The sequence below is a fragment of the Leucopleurus acutus genome, assembly GCF_964270905.1.
Source record: "Leucopleurus acutus genome assembly, chromosome: 15".
Classification (NCBI taxonomy): Eukaryota; Metazoa; Chordata; class Mammalia; order Artiodactyla; family Delphinidae; genus Leucopleurus; species Leucopleurus acutus.
The window spans coordinates 17,980,336-18,000,116 of record NC_139157.1 but is presented as its reverse complement, the minus strand read 5'-3'; the positions used below and the strand labels follow the sequence as shown (position 1 = coordinate 18,000,116).

The 19,781-nt window shown below is 44.4% G+C and overlaps 1 protein-coding gene across 1 annotated transcript in view; it reads left to right on the top strand.

The window, feature by feature from the left end:
- Positions 1 to 3,612: 3,612 nt before the first annotated feature.
- SAMD5 (sterile alpha motif domain containing 5) overlaps positions 3,613 to 19,781 on the top strand; it is a gene marked incomplete at both ends in the record, with an annotated part of 53,275 nt that continues 37,106 nt past the window's right edge. The window contains one exon of the mRNA XM_082855297.1: positions 3,613 to 4,077. Within this exon, the coding sequence (XP_082711423.1) occupies positions 3,613 to 4,077 (465 nt within the window). The remainder of the gene's footprint in view (positions 4,078 to 19,781) is intronic.

Sequence of the window (19,781 nt, the reverse complement as noted above, 5' to 3'; positions counted from 1 at the left end):
AACATAGGAGGAAACAGATCTGGGTTCCTGTCCTAGATCTGTCACAAACTAGCGGTGTGACCTTAGGTAAGTAATTTGACCTTCCTGAGCTTCAACTTCCTTCATGTAAACATGGATGTTTGAGATGACCTTGAATGGCCTTCTAGCTCCAAAACACTACAGTTCTAAATCTTAAAACTGCCTGTTGTACTTTGGACTTTAGCTTTGTGTCTCTCCCTCTTGTTTAGCCTATAAAACTTTTGTATTTGCGATTATATGTAGTTGCCTCTGGAACTAAATCTATTAAGAGGTTCAGTATGCTAAGGCAAAGCAGAAGAAAGATAGTAGCCTTGAGGGCTCACAAATAAAAGACTTGAGCAAGTGTAGGAAATAAGAGAAGTAGAAGGGAACAAGTGTCTCAGTTCAGACTAGTGAAGTCTCCACATAGCAGGCTTTCTCTACAGGTAACAGTAAGTTTTATTTATGACTGATTAACAGCGATTGATTTATAAAAGGCTTCCCTTTCAAAGAGAGCACCAGGATGCTTTATTTCCTAATTGGATAGTGGCTTTGCACATAAATAAAGGGAGAATCCCAGCCACCGGTTGGGAAGACACTTTGACATGGCAGGTTTCTTCTTGTCTCTGCCCTGATTTACTGTATGACCTTGGACAAGTAGTTTATCTTCCCCCAAACAAGTTTCCGTAATTATAAAACGGAAATACAAATACTTGCTGTCGTCACTGAGGATTAATGAGCAAGGTGAGTGTCTTCAAGCTCCCAGAGGGGAAAAAGCTGTATATAACTAAGCAAAGAACCCCTCAGTAACATTGTTGGACTTTTCACACGACTGGGGAAAGAAAAAAGCCACAGCACTAAAAATCCCTGCAGCTTTCAGTTCCACAGTCTAAACACAAAAAGCGCTCCCCTCTTACAACCAGACCAATTTTTCCTGCACGTTACCCAGCACACTCTGGAGACGAGGAAGTTTCCTGGCTGGAAGACAGGCGCTGAATTTATTCCTCCAGGGTTCTGGCCCTTGCCCTATCGTGAACAGTGACATCTTTGGGGTGGGGTGGGTGGGCAAATTGGTGTTTCGGTGCCTCCATTTCTTCTTCTGTAAGATGCTGGATAATAATACGGCTTTCCATATATAAGGAGATATGTGTAAGTGCCTGGCGTATGGTAAATTACAAATAAATAACCTGCTGTAACTTCTGTTCTTAGCAGCATAGTTCAAACTGCTGGAGTATTTTCCTCCTAAAAGTCAAAGGTCTTTATGAAACAGTGTCTGGGTACAAAGGTAAACCTGCTGTAAACATTTGTATTTTAAAAGGGGGTCGGGGAACTATTATAAAGCCTTGAAGCTCACTTCTTTGGCTGAGTAAGTTTGGGGTAGGGGTGCTTGAACAACTCGTTAAAATTCGGCCGCGCGATCGCTAGGGGGCACTGTGAGCCTGCTTTGGCGAGAGAGAGACGGCGAGCTGCGCCGGGCGGAAGGGGCTTGGTGCTTTCAGCACCCAAGCGCGCGGGAGAAACGCAACCTAGCATTGCCGGCGACCCTAGGGCGAGCTCCGTCAGGCGTGACCCGGGCGACCCAGCGGGGGTGGGGGACGGGCTACATGCAGCCTCACAGCTCTTCGCGCTCGACTCCTCACGCCCACCAGGCTCCTTCCTGGCAGATCCTTCCTGGCAACTGTTCTTAATGTGGTATCCGCGAGTCCGGAGGCTTGGGAACCCGGCCCACCCTCTCCCCCCGCCCCCAGCTATAGGCAATATTTTGGGTGCACCTAGGTGGGTTGTTTTGCCCGCCCAAAGGGCCAAAACTGTCATTTGATTCTTTAAGGGCTCTACGTCCCCAAAGGGGTTCAGCTCTTTTGATTTAGGAAAGAAGACCCCCTCCTTGCCCCGAAGGCTAAATGAGCAGGTCTGGAAACGACACTGAAATCATCGTCGAGTCGGGGCTAGCGACTGGCACGCCCCACGGCGACTCCAGGAAAAGTGTCCAGTTCAGGTCCTGAAATGGCTCAGGTGCGAAGTTGAAACGCCCTTCCGCGAAAAGAGTGGAGGCAGTGAACCTGCCCCACTGAGTACCTAGACCAAAATTCCCTTAGCCCCAAGAAGAGGTCAACACACTTAAGGAAACTCGGGCGAGGCACTCGGCGGTTCCACCTGCTCCTCGGGTCCCCGCCCCAGGCGCCTGTTCAGGCATTGGGCACGAAAGGGAAAATCGGTAGATGGTGTTCTTCCCTAGAGAGAAAGTGTGGCGGGCGGAGGTTGGTGCGTCTCCTCTAACGCGAGCTGGGTGCTGGTGTATCGATGTCCACGCGATCCCGGGGCGGGAGGCATAAGCTCTGCTCCCCAGGCTCCTGGACTGAACGCCTCGAAGTGTCATCCCTGGGGGGTAGAGCACCCGAAGAGGCAGGGCAGAGTGCTGGGGGGTGTGTGGGGGGGACCGGAAAGAAAGCACAGTGGAGACGAGGGTGAGAGAACCCGGCAGAAAGTCGCCGGGGTGGGGGTGGGGGGGCGGGGCGGCAGGGAATGCGCCAGCCGAGGGGAAATTTCGTACAACCCGTCCCAAACTTTCGCAGACCCGGGGGCCTAGGGAGAGCCAGGCAGAAGTACCAGCCTCTCCCGCTGCCCAGAGTGCCCAGCTGCAGCGAGGAGGGGCCGCACGCAGCGCCGGCTGAAACGGGCGGTCCCCGCGTCGCGCCCACCCGCCGAGCCAAAGCGCCGCGACCGGGCGCCGAGCGGCCGTTCCTGGGAGAAGCCAGAACGCCGGGCTCCGGCCTTGCGCGCGGGCTCCGAGCAAGGGGGATCCAACGCGGATCGGGAAAGGAGAAGGGAAACTTGACCTTCCAGCCTCTCCCAGCCTCTCCCAGCCTGGGGAAGTGCCCGTGGGCGACCGGCGAGCGCGCAGGCTGCAGCCAGAGAGGTTCGGGAAGAAGTGAGCGCAGAGATTTCCACGAGCTAGAGAAAGCGGATTAAAAACAAATGTGAAAAGCAATCCAAGGCATCCGCGGGAGCCCGGCAGTTTAGGAGACACCCCCTCTCCGCTAGGAGGACGACAGTGACTTGCACTAGCGAAGACGAGGCGCTCCAGGGCGGACGCGGATCTGCGCCGAGGAGCTGCCTCCGCAGCGTGGGGCGCGCGTTCAGACGCCAACGGCGGCGGCCAGAAACTGAGATGCGGCGCGCAGTCCTAGGAAGGTCCGGGCTGCGGAAAGTCCTGGGCGGCGCGATGCGCCGCTGACCCCGCGCGGGTCCGAGGGGTGTGCCCGGGCCCCGCCCGCCTCCGCCCCCTCGCGCGCCCGCCGCGCGCCCCTCCCCTAGGCGCCGGCGGCGGCGGCGGCGGCGGAGAATCTAGGGGCGGCGCGGAGCGGCTCCCCCAGCCGCCAGTGCCTGCGAGCTCCAGGCTGCTTGGGGAATTCACTTTGCCGCTTTTCCGCTTCTCCCTCTTCAGGCTTCTGATGGCTTTCTGTCTCCGGCCCTATCCTTTTCTTTAAAAGGAAAACTTCACTGAGATTTTTTTCTTTCCCTTTGGAGGAGAGGATTAAAAGTTCTCAGAACTGGTGCCGCCCGTGCCGCTCGGGCGCTGGGACGCCGTTTGCCGGCGGGGGTTCCAGTCCCACCATGTGCACCAACATAGTCTACGAGTGGCTGAAAGCGCTGCAGCTCCCGCAGTACGCGGAGTCCTTCGTGGATAACGGCTACGATGACCTGGAGGTGTGCAAGCAGATCGGGGACCCAGACCTGGACGCCATCGGGGTGCTGGCGCCCGCGCACCGGCGTCGCATCCTGGAGGCCGTGCGCCGGCTGCGAGAGCAGGACGCCGCCGCCGCCGGCCTCTACTTCACGCTGGAGCCGCAGCCGCCGCCCGCGCCACCCGGGCCGCCTTCGGTCGCCGTCCCCACTCGCCGCCGGGGGGAGCCTTGCGGCGGCCAGGCCCAGAGCCCCCGCGAGGACCCCCGCAGCCTGACGACCGCCCCTCGCGGCAGGGAGCTGGTGAGCTACCCGAAGCTGAAGCTGAAGATCATGATCAGGGATAAGCTCGTCCGCGACGGCATCCACCTGAGCAAGCCCCCGTACTCCCGCAAGGTAAGGAGGCGGCGTGGGCGCGCGGCGGGAGGGACGCGGCCCGGCCGCTCCTGCCCAGGCTTGGCAGCCCGCTTTTCCCAGGAAACGACGGGAGACGAGGAGGCTCTGGGTATTTGGGATTCTCTTCTGGGTTCTTTCTGTGTTCGCTTTTTATCCCTTGCTTCCCGGTGCCACCAACGGTTGATACGACAGGATCCCTCACCCAGGCGTTACTTCTAAACTAGGACCAAGTGTCCGCGTAGGCTCGGTCAGGAACTGGGTGCGCGGTGCTTCTCCAGGAGCACGGGACAGTCATGATACCCTCCGTGGGAGTGTTTGGGTGTGAAGGTACCAGAAGACTGGTTAAAACCCACATTGTTCTCGACCTTTCTTTTTCTCACCTTTTTGAGAAGCTCCCAAGGGAAATTGGCCGACCCTTTCCTTCAAAGAGTGAGAAATGATGCCCTGTTGCTCTCAATTCCATAAAGTGGAATCCCAGCTGCAAATTTGAAAAGTGAACGATTGACATGAACAGTCTAGGGGAAAAGTTAACAAAACACAAGTCAGTCCGCTTGGGATAAGTTCCTTCAGCTTAAGTGTAGGGAGGTAATGGGTGCTAAGGACATTGGTGGTAATGGGGTCACTGAGGGCGTGCTCCTGAGTTCTGTGCTGGGTCACCGGTTTGGTTGATTATTAATCCAGATGAGATGAAGCAGGTACAGCTGTGACTTCTAGAAAGCCTGAGTGGATTCTCATGTAGGAAAGGAGAGCACAGCACAAGGAAGTGAGATTTTCTGTCACCAGTGAGGACTTCCCTGGGGAGAAGCTGGGAAAGTATGGCAGCCGATCTGTGAGGAAGGCTGAACTGTGGATTTGGGCCTTTAATAATTAACTACGGAAAGTCTTAATTTCTTACAAGAGCTCGGCCACCAGCTGAGTCTGTTCAGTTCAGGCTTCTGCAGCCATCCAGGTAGAGGGTCCTGACTTGAAAGGGAGAAGTAAACAGTATGTGTAATCCTCAAGCTTGCCTGGAGTTGCCCAGGAAAAGGAGCACCTCAGTGGGAAAGTCAAGACATAGAGAGAAGCCCAGCGGAGAATGGTGGCAAGGATGCTGTAGCTGGAGGGGAGTAGACACAGCACCGCAGCAGAGACATGCGGGTAATCCAAATGTTGTGTGCGGATAATCCAAATGTTGTGTGCTTGTCTAGGGCACTTGCGTTGCTTTATAGTCGTAAGTTACGGTCATAACGTCTGGATTTAAGGAAGTTCAAGAGAAAACTTTGTAAAAAGTAGATAAAAATATCTAGGGTAGATGAGAATAGAAGGTTTAATATTATCCATAGGTTATCTTGTAAGACAGGCAACTGAGATAACCTGCTTAAGAGTATAAATTTGTTTTGTATGAGCTATATAAAGAGGGCAAGTCCGGAGGACAGTTTGCCTTAAGTTAAACACATGTTCCAGTTACCCACTCTGACTGTGTTTCTGCTATGTGCCCCAAACAGGGCGATGAAGGGGAGAACACAGTTTTCCCAGGCAGGTAGAGGTGGAGATACGTGTAGTGTGTATACAGTGACTCTGACATCAGTGTAAAATAAAGGCTCGTTCCTGGAGATGGCAGGTCAAAGGAGTTCAAGGCCAGTCAGACTTTTGTGATTACATCCTGGGAAGTGAGGTGGGCTTAGGCTGAGAGAGTGTGAGCTCCTGGGCACCTGGTGAGGGCAGAGGTCAAGTCCTGGCCAGAAAGGGATGCTGGGTACAAGTTCATATCACTAGGGCTTGCTGCTTCTTCAGAAGAGCTGGGTACGGGGCTGGGTGGGTAGAGGAGAGTGTGGGCTGCAGGTGGGGATGATGTAACACATTTTGATTCTGATGCTTAAAAAGGCCTCGATATCAAAGTCAGAAGCTGAAAAGGATAAGTGGAAGAGGGTTCTAAGGACATGAATGTCTGGGCATTGGCTTTGGACTGCGCATTCCTGCCTAGATCAGTGTGTGAGATGGTAGTGCATTTGAGTAAGTGCAATTTATCGAAGAAAATTTCGACTTACATTGTAGTACTATTTACTTTTGTAAATAATACTTTCTGTCAACTTCTATATAAATCCCATAACAATAATGTTTGATAGTAAAAATATACCCTCATTCACTTTCTACACATACGTAATTTCTCAAAGAGAAGAAGAATAAAATGGGGCCAGAAGTGTTTGTGTACCTCCTTCATCAATGCTCCAAGTGGGGACCAAAAAAATGGAGCTGACGAATTTAAGTGTAAAAAAAATTCTGTCACTTCATGTATTTGTTACAAGAAAAACACACACTGAAATAGAAACTAAAATACAATTAATGTACCCCAAACTGAGCATGCACATGTACAGTGCCAGATCATGTTGCTTTTTCTGAATTTGTTGCCTACGTATGCATTGCTTCTTAAATTTTGGATTTTAAATGATCTAAGAAGTTGTTTTCTGCAACAGTGTTAGGACTCTTTTTTTTAAATTAATTAATTAATTAATTAATTTTTGGCTGCATTGGGTCTTTGTTGCTGCACACGGGCTTTCTCTAGCTAGAGTGAGCAGGGGCTACTCTTCGTTGTGGTGCACGGGCTTCTTATTGCAGTGGCTTCTCTTGTTGCGGAGCCCGGGCTCTAGGCACGCGGGCTTCAGTAGTTGTGCCTCACGGGCTCTAGAGCACAGGCTCAGTAGTTGTGGCGCCCAGGTAGTTGTGGGCTTAGTTGCTCTGCGGCATGTGGGATCTTCCCGGACCACGGCTTGAACCCATGTCCTCTGCATTGGCAGCCGGATTCTTAACCACTGCGCCACCAGGGAAGCCCAGGACTCTTCTTTAAAGTGTGATCCACTTTTTAATTTCTCCAGATTCCTTGGCTCTGTCATGATCAGAACACAGTGTTCATTCTGTGCATTTGGAATTCTGCTTGTTAGAGAGGCCTCACGTCTCCTTTATAGTCTTTGCATGGCTGATCCTTGTAATTTTTTTGTACTTTGGTGAGAATATTAGATGGTTTGAAAGCGGATTTTATGTAGGGTGATCAAGGCAGGAATAGTGAATCTTTACAGAGGAAAGTAAGTTGAGGAATTTTCCCAGGAATTACTTGAAAGGACTGCAGGATTGTGGTATTTGCCCCAATAACAGTTAATGTTACCGGGCACTGTGCTGCAGTGCTGTGTTCATTGTCTTATCAGCAGTTTCCACTTTCCTCTTTTAGGTGAGTTAAAATGTAAGAAAAGTAAGTTTCTCTCTGTACCAAGGCAATCCAGCTTTGGAAAACCAGGAGCTTGGAAAGAGCGCTGCTTGAAATCTAAAAACATTGGATGAATCCCTCTTCTGCTCTGTCCTTAGCTTCTCCGACTGCTGTGATTTCTACCTTAATGAAGTGGGGATATGTTTTCACAAAGTAAGGATTAGGAAAAGCTTTGTGTACATGTTCTCGATACTTTATCAAGCTTCTCTATGCTGAGGCTCTGCCAGGCTCCAGGTTACTGTGATTGGCAGGATGCAGAAGTCCTGCCTTCAAGGAACTTGGGATCTAGCGGGGAAGACATAAAATGGGATGAACAACAATGATAAAGTATAAGTGATTGCTTCCAACCTAGTTTGCGGGGAGGGGGATCATGGCAGACTTTCTAGAACTGGCCTTTGGTCTGAGAACTGAAGGATGGAGGGTTTAGCCTGAAGGAGAGGAGGGTCCTAAGGGAACAAGTGTTCTAGGTATAGAGAACAGTGTGTGCAAAGGGCCAGAAAGGGAAGAAGTGCAGCAGGGCACCGGGAATTTAAAGGAATTCAGCCTGGCTGGAGCACGGAATGCTTGGAAGAAGTGGCAAGAGATGGCGAGACAGGCAGGGGCTGGTCCTGGCTGGCCTTGGAGTAATATGTAGGCGCTGGAGTGTATCTCGAGAGGGGAGCTATTGATGGATCCTGACCAGAGATAGAGGAAATGATTAGGACGAGGTTGCAGTGTCAGGAGAGATTTGCCGGCAGCCTGGACTGCGTGGCGACAGGCTGGGAGGCGCCATGGAGGTAACTGAGGGGTAGAATTGCTGGGACTGGATGATTGTTTGGACGACAGGGATGAGGGGAGAGAGGTTGGGATGACGTGTAGATTTCTGATTTAGGATTGCGATGCCCTTTCCTGAGCAAGAGGCCCAGGAGAAGAGCAAGTTTGGAAACAGAGATGTTGCCTTCAGGTTTAAATATACTGATGCCGGAGGCATATTTGAACATATTTGTCTAGTTGGCAGTTGGAAATACAGTTGTGGAGCAGAGGAGAGTTGCTGGGACAAAAGATACAGATTTGGGAGTAGTCGGCACATTGAAGCCACAAATACGAGTGATCTGTAGAGGGAGAAGGGAGAAGGGACCAGGACAGAACCTTGGGGAATACCAGGATTTGGGAGGTGGACAGAGGACGAAGAACCTTCGAGGGAGGCAGAAAGGGTGAGTCAGTGGAAGCAGTGGCGCTTCAAGGAGGAGGGACTGGTCAGGAGGTCAGAGACCAGTCAAGCAGGACAAGAACTAAATGTATCTATGCCATGGGAAGTAGCAGCCGTGCCAGTGGGGACCTCTGAAATAGCAGGTTCAAGTGATGGACCAATGAGAGGACGTGGAAACAGGGAGCATAGACAACTTTTGTTTTTAAGATTTAATTTTTTTTAAAGAGCAGTTTTAGGTTCTCAGAAAAATTGAGAGGATGGTCCAGAGAGTTCCTATATACCCCTGTCCCACACATGCATAGTGTTCCTCACTCCCACCAGAAGTGGGACATTTGTTACAATTGATGAACCTACCTTGATACATTATAATCACCTAAAGTTCATAGCTTACATTAGGCGGTCACTCTTGGTGGTGTGCATTCTTGACTTTGAACAAATGTATAATGAATGACATGTAGCTATCATTATGGTATCGTGCAGAGTATATTCATTGCCCTAAAAATCCTCTGTGCTCTACCCATTCATTCTTCTTTTCCCCCAACTCCTGGCAAGCAATGATTTTTTGCTCTCTCCACAGTATTGCCTTTTCTAGAACGTCACATATTTGGAAAGGCTACATAGTATATAACTTTTTCAGATTGGTTTCTTTCACTTGGTGATAGGCATTTATGATTCCTTTGTGTCTTTTCATGGCTTGATAGCTCATTTGTTTTTAGCGCTGAGTAATAGTCCATTGTCTGGATGTACTATAGGCAACTTTTTAATGAAGTCAGACTGAGAAAATAGACTAAAGCTATAGCTGGAGGAAGAAGGGAGAATTTGAGTCAAGGGAAGAGTTTTGTGAATTTGTATTTCTTTTTTAAGGATGAGAGAAGCTACAGCATGTCTAAGTGTTGGTGGGAGGGAGCCAGAGAGAGGGAGCGGGTGAAGATGTGGGAGAAGGGAGACCACCCAAGAGATCAAGGAGGTGGGAGGGAATTGTGTCCAGAGCACTGGAAAAAAAAGGGGAACACACTTCCAGTGTGTGGGGGGATGCCTTCTCCATGACAGAGGGGCGGAGAGGAAGGGTGGATGAGGAGACTGGGAACTTTGTGGGGATGGCGTTGAAGAGCCCTCATTTCTCTGTCTGCTCACATGATACCAGTGAGGGGGGAGATGGAGAGATTAGAGGTTTATGGAGCGTATTGCGTTAATATACAAATACTAGGTATTATGCATCTGGTGTTTATAGCTATGCCTAAATGTAAACGTTATACAATAATGCTTGTAGGATATATATAGCTCTACGTGAATAGAAAGTACTCTCACCATTCCTATGTTTGCGCTGCAGGTTACAAGCTACGTGTGATGTTGTATTGCATCCTGTAAGTTTGGCAGTGCTTGTTCCTGGGGGTTGTGGTAGATGTGGGTTGTATGGGACTGTAAAAATATCCTGTTTTCTAGCAGACTTGGAAAAGCGGAAGGCAGGCTCTAGGGTAGATGGTGGACGGGGAAGGTGTACAGACTTCTTCACTGAAAAATATCTCCTTGCCACACACTACCAAGTAGAGCTGAGTTAATATAATGTTATTTTAAAAATGCTGTAGGAGTGTTAAGCTTCATTCACGCCTCAGTGTGAATTTAATTACCGTAAGTAATAAGACTCTCATGGTAACAGTGTTATTCATGGATTTTGGGGAGAGATGGCTTGGGATGGAGGTGTTTGGAGAGACAGGTGGCATGAGGGCTTCTGTTTTTTGGGGCCAGGGTGAAGGATATAGAAAGAATATTTAGAAAGGAAAGAGAGGTTGGCAGAGAACATGCTTACGTCCTTTGGAGTTGTGCCTTGGGTCCTGGCAGAAGCTGAAATGACAGTAAATATTCCTTCTCCCAAGAATGTCTCTGCCTTCATGGTGCTAATATCACTGTTTATTTTCAGTCTGTTGTTTGACTGATTCATGTAGTACCATGGGAGACATGACAACTTCTACAAACTTATTTTAGAAAATGACTCTTATAACCAAGCTTGTGGATATTAGCAGGCATTGAGCAAACAACATTTGCCAGATGGGTAGCCTGGCTCCTGCCACCCCGTACCTGTCCTTGCTTAGACATTTCAGCCACCATCATAGCGGTCATGTCTTGGCTGTGTACAGAAAAGCCTGTTGGCCCAGGTCTTACTCCTGATAGTAGGGGGATTTGGTAATTAATCAGCAGTACATTTTTAGTACCAGTGATACGGAGTCATTTCTGCAGGCCTGAGGATACAATAATGAAAATTATTTGTAAAAACTTCAAAAATTAGATTTTCAAAATTCGGTTGGAATGTTCAAAACTGTCACCTGGTAGTGAGAGATTGACATATATACTATTGATACTGTGTATAAAACAGATAACTAATGAGAACCTACTGTATAGCACAGGGACCTCTACTCAGTGCTCTGTGGTGATCTAAATGGGAAGGAAATCCAAAAAAGAGGGGATATATATATATATATATATATATATATATATGTATGTATGTATGTATAACTGACCCACTTTGCTGTACAGTAGAAACTAACACAACATTGTAAAGCAAATATACTGCAATGAAAATTTTTTAAAAAAGGAAGATTAAGGGCTTCCCTGGTGGCGCAGTGGTTGAGAGTCCGCCTGCCAATGCAGGGGACACGGGCTCGTGCCCCAGTCCGGGAAGATCCCACATGCCGCGGAGCGGCTGGGCCCGTGAGCCATGGCCGCTGAGCCTGCGCGTCTGGAGCCTGTGCTCCACGACAGGAGAGGCCACAGCAGTGCGAGGCCCGCGTACCGCAAAAAAAAAAAAAAAGGAAGATAAAAAAGGAGCAAAAAAAAGAGAGAGGTTAAGCAACCTGCCCAAGGTCATACAACTTGCCCAAGGTCACACTCTTAACTACTGCCTCTGTGGATGGGAAGAAAAATACAGCTATTCCTTCTTGGTACGTATTATTATTTTCATATTTTTATTAAAATTAAAAAGGTCAAAAAAAAAGAAAGCTCTTTTCTCTGCACTGGCATCTCCAGTCTTAAAGGTCTCAGTTGTGCTCATTCTTCCTTCCTCACTGTTCAATGAGGAAAAGGTGCTCAGGGCAGGGTTAGCAGTACTAAGGGTGGGGCCTCATGAACCTTGTCTGCTCTTAGGTAGTTGTCTAACGCATGCCATGAAAAATAAGAAAGAAATTTTGATAAAAAAGCACATTTTTTCAGATTATGTAAGTAATTAGATTCCAGTTCACCAGAAATATGTTCTGAAATGAATTTTCTTGAAGTAAGGTAAGTCAGATGACACGGACTCAACCAACGCTGGTGCTTGAAATTAACAAGGGATATCCTAAGGTATTTGGAAGAACATTGCCCATGGTGAGGGAAAGTACACCCAGGACCATGATCGGTATAACTTTTCAAGGTTATAGTCTGTGTAGAGCTAGAAACAGCATCGAGTCCTTAGCTATAGCTAAGGCTTATTATACTATTGCTAACACTTGAGTTAAAAAGTTTTTAACAGTTATTTTCTAAGTTTTATGAAAAATGCTATTTCAGATCAACCGCTGATTTGGACTTGAGGGCGCCTGGGAGAAGTAGGAAGGGAATCCTTGTTTTCAGTCAATATAAGAAGTATTAAGGGCAAATAATTGTGGACCATGCCAAAAGGCATTAAGCATACAATCCGTCTTACATAGAGACTAAGTGACATCTAATAATTTAAAGAGATTTCATTACTGCTTCTAATTGAAATAAATGGTCTGATGAGCTCTTAAAACCTTACTGTTATGTTTCCATAAAGTTATAAATACAAACAAAATAAGACCTACTTCATTTGGAACATGTCCAAAAGATGAGGAAAACAATCAGCATTGTATTCTTTACCAAAATCCGAATTTTAAGATATTTTCCCTAGAGCATATGATAATTTTATAATAAGACTGGAAGTGTACCTGTTGTATTTGACACCCATATTTTTTAACACCCTACCTCTATTTGACAAAGCTATTTTAAGTAAAAGTCATGGAATAATACACAGCAATTATTTTCTTGATTTCTTCTGTAGTTTTAAACAGTTAACAGTTAAAATAAGGAATATATTTCATTTTTAAAGAATTCAAATTTAATAAAAACATTTCATCTATAAAATAGAATTTGCACTTAACCAAACTAACATATTGCACCTTGCAGTTTGTACTCTGTTTCACTGTTTTGACTTTTCAACACATATAAAAACTCTAAGTGGTCATAAGAATAATGGAATTGAACTAACTCAAGTTTCACGTTTTTCTGTTTTGTTTTTACAAATCACGATGCTATCATTGTTTATTTTCAATCTACAGTTTAACTTATTCATGTAGTACCATGGGAGAGACATGACAACTTTTACAAACTTATTTATTTATTTTTAAGTTATTTTTTTTAAATTAATTAATTTACTTTTGGCTGTGTTAGGTCTTTGTTGCTGCACCCGGGCTTTCTTTAGTTGCAGCGAGCGGTGGCTACTGTTCATTGTGGTGTACTGGCTTCTCCTTGCGGTGGCTTCTCTTGTTGCGGAGCACGGGCTCTAGGCGCACAGGCTTCAGTAGTTGTGGCACACGGGCTCAGTAGTTATGGCTCGCGGGCTCTAGAGCACAGGCTCAGTAGTTGTGGTGCACAGGCTTAGTTTCTCCACGGCATGTGGAATCTTCCTGGACCAGGGATTGAACCCGTGTCCCCTGCATTGGCAGGCGGATTCTTAACCACTGCACCACCAGGGAAGTCCTACAAACTTATTTTGGAAAGGACTCTTATAACAAAGTTCGTGGGTTGGTGCCAACCATATAACCAGGAGTTCTGTGAATTAACTCCCAGGTAGGACACTGCCTATAAAAGGACAGGTAATAAAAGATGCTAATTTGGGCTTCCCTGGTGGCGCAGTGGTTGAGAGTCCGCCTGCCGATGGAGGGGACACGGGTTCGTGCCCCGGTCCGGGAGGGTCCCACATGTCGCGGAGCGGCTGGGCCCGTGAACCATGGCCGCTGAGCCTGCGCATCCGGAGCGTGTGCTCCGCAGTGGGAGAGGCCACAACAGTGAGAGGCCCGCTAATTTGAAGATGCTAATTTGAAGCGAATGTAAATGCCATTGAAACTCGACAGTAACTGTGACAGCTAGAAGTTAGGACAACAAAAGGTTTTTTTCAGGGAGAAGTGTTTTATCACTGACATTGTTTAGAGTTTCTATAGGTCTTGTTCATAATTTAAAATTTCATTTTGTTTTAAGGGCCCCTTCTTTGCCTGCCCTTTCTCTCTGCCCTGTCCTTGGAAGACATGAGGAAATGTGATCTTTTTAGTTTAAGAAACGTTATTTCTTCTGTAAAATAATGCCAGTATTTATCTCAAAAGGTTGTAGTGTGAATTAAATGGGATAATTTTTATGAGGTTGTTTTGTAAATTCTAAAAGAACTTCACAAATTTGAAGGGCTCTTACTGATAGTGAATAAATCATTGTTTCTAATACAATTTTGAAAATATTTCTGATTGAAAAGTAAATAGACTGAATTGAGAAAATTTGGAGAACACTGAAGCAGACTGAGAAGAAATTTAAAATGGTCTGTTTTACAGTTTCTAACACTACAGTGTATTTCTTTAAAAATCACCTATGAATTAGAATTTCTGTCTTGTACACATGCATAAATCTGGTATTGGATAAGAGTAAGGATAAGGCTAGTCCTATGTTGGCAGATATCATTTGAAAAGTGATTTTAATGCTAAGACATATTCCATCTTAGTTTAGCACCATAATTAATTTAACCATTTTCTTATTGGGTTGAAACCTCACCCATGTTATTATTGATTATTTACATTTCTTCATAATTTGAAAATGTCATGTTTGAGAAATAATATTTCATCATTCTTTGAATGACATTTCTTAGATTATTGATTTACATAATTTCATGTTTGTGGCTTTTATAATTATGTATTGCTTATTCACTGTACTTGCCTGTTTTTTCTGTTGGTCTTAGACCACTTCCAGTTGCTTGGCAAGAGCTCTTTATATATTAAGGAAAATAATCATTGTTGCATAGAGGTTGCAGAGATTTTTCAGAGTGTGGTTTACCTTAGATTTTAATGATTTATTTTTGGATGTCCAAATTTTAAAACTCCTATGTATTCCACCTTATCAATAATTTTAGTTGTTTCTTCCGGACTGGAGGAATATAGAGGGTACAGACTTGGATAGAATTGAAGTTACATTCTTTTTTACCATTTACTTGGACAAATTATTTAATCTTTCTAAAACTCAGTTGTCTCATCTATAAATGGGTATAATATTACCTACTTCTTAAGGGCGTTGAATCAGAGAGACAGTATATGAAAAGTGCCTCAAAGAATAACTGACAGTAATTCCTCAAAACATCTGGCTAATCTTTGTTGTATAATACAAAATCTTGTGATTATAAAGTTATTCTCAATATGAAGGCCTATCTTAAATTATTAGTTCATGTCCTTATGATTCTGTTGAGGCTAAATGTTCTTTCCATAATTTCAGAAAGCTGTTTAAATAACAATAATGTACATAATTTGTTTGTTATAATAATTGAAAATATTTTACTCAATTTACCATTTGCCTTTTAGGTTTTCCTTTCTCTTTTTTTAAATTAATTTTTAATTGGAGAATGGTTGCTTTATACTGTTGTGTTAGCCTCCACTGCACAACAAAAATGAATCAGCCATGCACATACAGATATCCCCTCCCTTTTGGACTTCCCTCCCATTTAGGTTACCACAGTGCATTAGGTAGAGCTCCCTGTGCTATACAGTATGTTCCCATCAGCTCTCTATTTTATACATAGTACCAGTAATGTATATGTGTCTATCCTAGTCTCCCAATTCCTCCCACCGCATCCCTTTCCCCCTTGGTATCCATACATTTGTTCTCTAGGTCTGTGTCTCTATTTCTGCTTGCAAATAAGATCATCTGTACCATTTTTCTAGATTCCACATATATGCTTTATTATATGATATTTGCTTTTCTCCTTCTGATTTACTTCACTGTGTATGACACTCTCTAGGTCCACCCACGTCTCTACAAATGACCCAATTTCATTCCTTTTTATGGCTGAGTAATACTCCACTGTGTATATGTACCACATTTTTATGCATTCATCTGTCAATGGACACTTAGGTTGCTTCCATGTCCTGGCTATTGTAAATAGTGCTGCAGTGAACATTGTGGTACATGACTCTTTCTGAATTATGGTTTTCTCTGGGTATATGCCCAGTAGTGGGATTGCTGGGTCATATGGTAGTTCTATTTTTAGTTTTTTAAGGAACCTCCATTCTGTTCTCCATAGTGGCTGTATCAATTTACATTCCTCCCACAGTACAAGAGGGTTCCCTTTTCTCCACACGCTCTCCAGCATTTATTGTTTGTACATTTTTTGAGGATGGCCATTCTGACTGGTATGAGGTGACGACTCATTGTAGTTTGATTTGAATTTCTGTAATAATTAGTGATGTCGAGCATCTTTTCATGTGTTTGTTGGCCATCTGTATGTCTTCTTTGGAGAAATGTCTAAGTCTTCTGCCCATTTTTTGATTGGATTGTTTGTTTTTTATGTATTGCACTGTATGAGCTGTTTGTATATTTTGGAGATTAATCCTTTGTCAGTTGCTTTGTCTGCAGATATTTTCTCCCATTCTGATGGTTGTCTTTTCATTTTGTTTATGGTTTCCTTTGCTGTGCAAAAGCTTTTAAGTTTCATTAGGTCCCATTTGTTTATTTTTATTTCCATTTCTCTAGGAGATAGGTCAAAAAGGATCTTGCTGTGATTAATGTCAAAGAGTGTTCTGCCTATGTTTTCCTCTAAGAGTTTTATAGTGTCTGGCCTTAACATTTAGGTCTTTAATCCATTTTGAGTTTATTTTTGTGTCTGGTGTTAGGGAGTGCTCTAATTTCATTCTTTTACATGTAGCTGTCCAGTTTTCCCAGCACCACTTATTGAAGGGACTGTCTTTTCTCCCTTGTATATTTTTGCCTCCTTTGTCATTGCTTAGGTGACCATAGGTGCGTGGTATCTCTGGGCTTTCTATCCTGTACCATTGACCTATATTTCTGGTTTTGTGCCAGTACTATACTGTCTTGATTACTGTCGCTTTGTAGTATAGTATGAAGTCAGGGAGCCTGGTTCCTCCAGCTCCGTTTTTCTTTCTCAAGATTGCTTTGGGGACTTCCCTGGTGGCACAGTGGTTAAGAATCCACCTGTCAATGCAGGGGACACAGGTTCGATCCCTGGTCCGAGAAGGTCCCACATGCCATGGAGCAACTAAGCACGTGCACCACAACTACTGAGCTTGTGCTCTAGAGCCTGCGAGCCACAACTACTGAGCCTGCGTGCCACAACTACTGAAGCCCGCACACCTAGAGCCTGTGCTGGGCAACAAGAGAAGGCACCACGATGAGAAGCCCACGCGCTGCGACGAAGAGTAGCCCCCACTTGCCACAACTGGAGAAAGCCGGTGCTCAGTAATGAAGACCCCAACGCAGCCATAAACAAATAATTTAATTAAAAAATTTAAACAATCTAAACTTACACCTAAAGCAACTAGAGAAAGAAGAACAAACAAAACCCAAAGTTAGTAAAAGGAAAGAAATAATAAAGATCAGAGCAGAAATAAATGAAATAGAAACAAAGAAAACAATAGCAAAGATCAATAAAACTAAAAGCTCATTCTTTGAGAAGATAAACAAAATTGATAAACCTTTAGCCAGACTCATCAAGAAAAAAAGGGAGAGGACTCAAATCAATCAAAAAAAAAAAAAAAGATTGCTTTGGCTATTCGGGGTCTTTTGTGTTTCCATACAAATTGTAAAATTTTTTTGTTCTAGTTCTGTGAAAAATGCCATTGGTAATTTGATAGGGATTGTATTGAACCTTTTTTTTTAACGGAGAAGTATAATCAATCTATTTTTGTGATTACTTTTATTCTTATAATAAATCCCTTCTTTAGTCCAGGATCAGTTAATATTTACCTACATCTCTAATTAATTTATTTGGTTTTAGGTTTACATTTAACTCTAATTCATCTGAAATTTATTTTGGGACATGATATAAGATGGAGTTCTGGGCTTCCCTGGTGGCGCAATGGTTGAGAGTCTGCCTGCCGATGCAGGGGACATGGATTCGTGCCCCGGTCTGGGAAGATCCCACATGCCGCGGAGCGGCTGGGCCCGTGAGCCATGGCCGCTGAGCCTGCGCGTCCGGAGCCTGTGCTCCGCAACGGGAGAGGCCACAGCAGTGAGAGCCCCGCGTACCGCAAAAAAAAAAAAAAAAAAAGATGGAGTTCTAATGTTATATGTAATCATACACAGGTGATAATTTTATCACCTACTTTACAGGAATTACAGCTTTTATTTCTGTGTTCTGGTCCTACTGCATTGGCTAGAATTTATGTAGCATTGTTAAATAATAGTGATAATTAGATGTTCTTGTCTTATTCCAAATTTTAATGGACATGCTACAAGTATTTTGTTATTATTCTGCCATCGGCTCTCAGCTTAAGATACTCTTCATGAGGGAGACGCAAGAGGGAAGAGATATGGGAACATATGTATATGTATAACTGATTCACTTTGTTATAAAGCAGAAACTAACACACCATTTTAAAGCAATTATACCCCAATAAAGATGTTAAAAAAACACAACCCCCCCAAAAAAAAGATACTCTTCATGATGTTGAAAAGCATCTTTGTTTTCCTAATTTTGTAGGCATTTTTATTGGGAATGGATATTTGATTCTATTAAATACCTTTGTAGCAACTTAAAAGTAATTGAAAGTCTTTTTCTTCCTGGGCCTAATGTTGTGATGTATTGCATGAACAAATTTCCTAACATGAAACCATCCTTAAGTGTTCTCTTTTGAAGCCACCTGAGTGTGAGAGGAGGAATTTTGTGATCTTACTCCCAGATTATTGTGACATTCTTTTACATTACATAGCTTTTCTTTCAGGAACGATGTTTGACATTTACCTTCAGTTTGGTAACTACTGTGGCAGTTGTTGTCATGATATTATTACAGTTGACTTCCTGCCAATAGCTTTTTGGAAGTTGCCGTCTCTGTCTAGACAAGCAAGAGAGGCAGCGACAGCAGTGAGATGTGGGGACCAGCCCCGCACCCTTCTTGCTCAAAAGACAACAGCCACATAGTTGTGGGTAACGATTGAATTTTCTGGTTTTGCAGACATTTTGTTTTTGAACCAGAGGGCAGAGACTCTGAGGGGGGTGAGAGGTTAACTTGAATCTTTATTGATTTTACTGTTTTCACAGCCAAAATGGGCTTTTTTTCCCCCTAAGTATAGTTCGGGAAATTGCTCCCAGATTCTAGAATTATATTCTTTTCCTTCATCCTCCCACTCTCCCACTCCCCCCACCCCCTTATACTCCCTCATCAACTAGTCTGCTCCCTTCCTGCCCTCACCCTACCCAAGACCTGTTGGTGGACAATACAGATGGGGGCTGCTTGCCAGATGCCATGTTAAACTGAAAACCCTTACAAAAGAAATTGAAGTGGCGTTCATTTTAATTTGAATGTTTGGCTTTGCATAGAAACAGTAGCCCAATTGTAACAAAGATGAAGTTGGAAAACTCTGTAAGAAATATTGTTATAACAAATCCTTGATTTACATTTAAACATGTGTTGACAGGTCAAAAAGAATTACTTTTTGAAAAGGTCGTTGAAGCAAGGATTAAAGATGGGGTACAGAATGGTGTGTTTCTGGAAGAAATGCCTACCTCAGGTGCTGAATTCAGCTCAGTGTGTAGAAATGGGTGCACCCAACGCTTCCCAAGCTGGCCATCAATCACGCAATAAATATATAGGCACTTTAAAGTAACCATATATCAATGCAGAATGGAACTGGATTAGGAGGTCCTCCTTTGGGAAACTCTTGATTGACAAAAATAGTACTGCATTAAGTAGCAGCAATATTTTCATGGCCAGAAAGTAATAAAGCAGTAGATAATCTTTATGAAGAGGAAAATATTTTACATAAAAAACCGTTGAGCAATTCTTAGAACTTGCTAACTACAGGATCCAGTTAAGGTGAAAAATAGCTCTACCTAAATGTGAAAGAAAAAAACGATAATTCAGTGAATTGCTAATTGCATCCAAGTTCAGTGCTCTAGTCCCTGTCATTGATAAGGCATCTAAAGAAAAGAGGGGATTCGTTGCTATCTGGGATTGCACGAACCCCCTGTATCTCTGGTTTGCACAGTAGGAGAAAAATTCAGGATATGCATATTGCATCCATTATAGA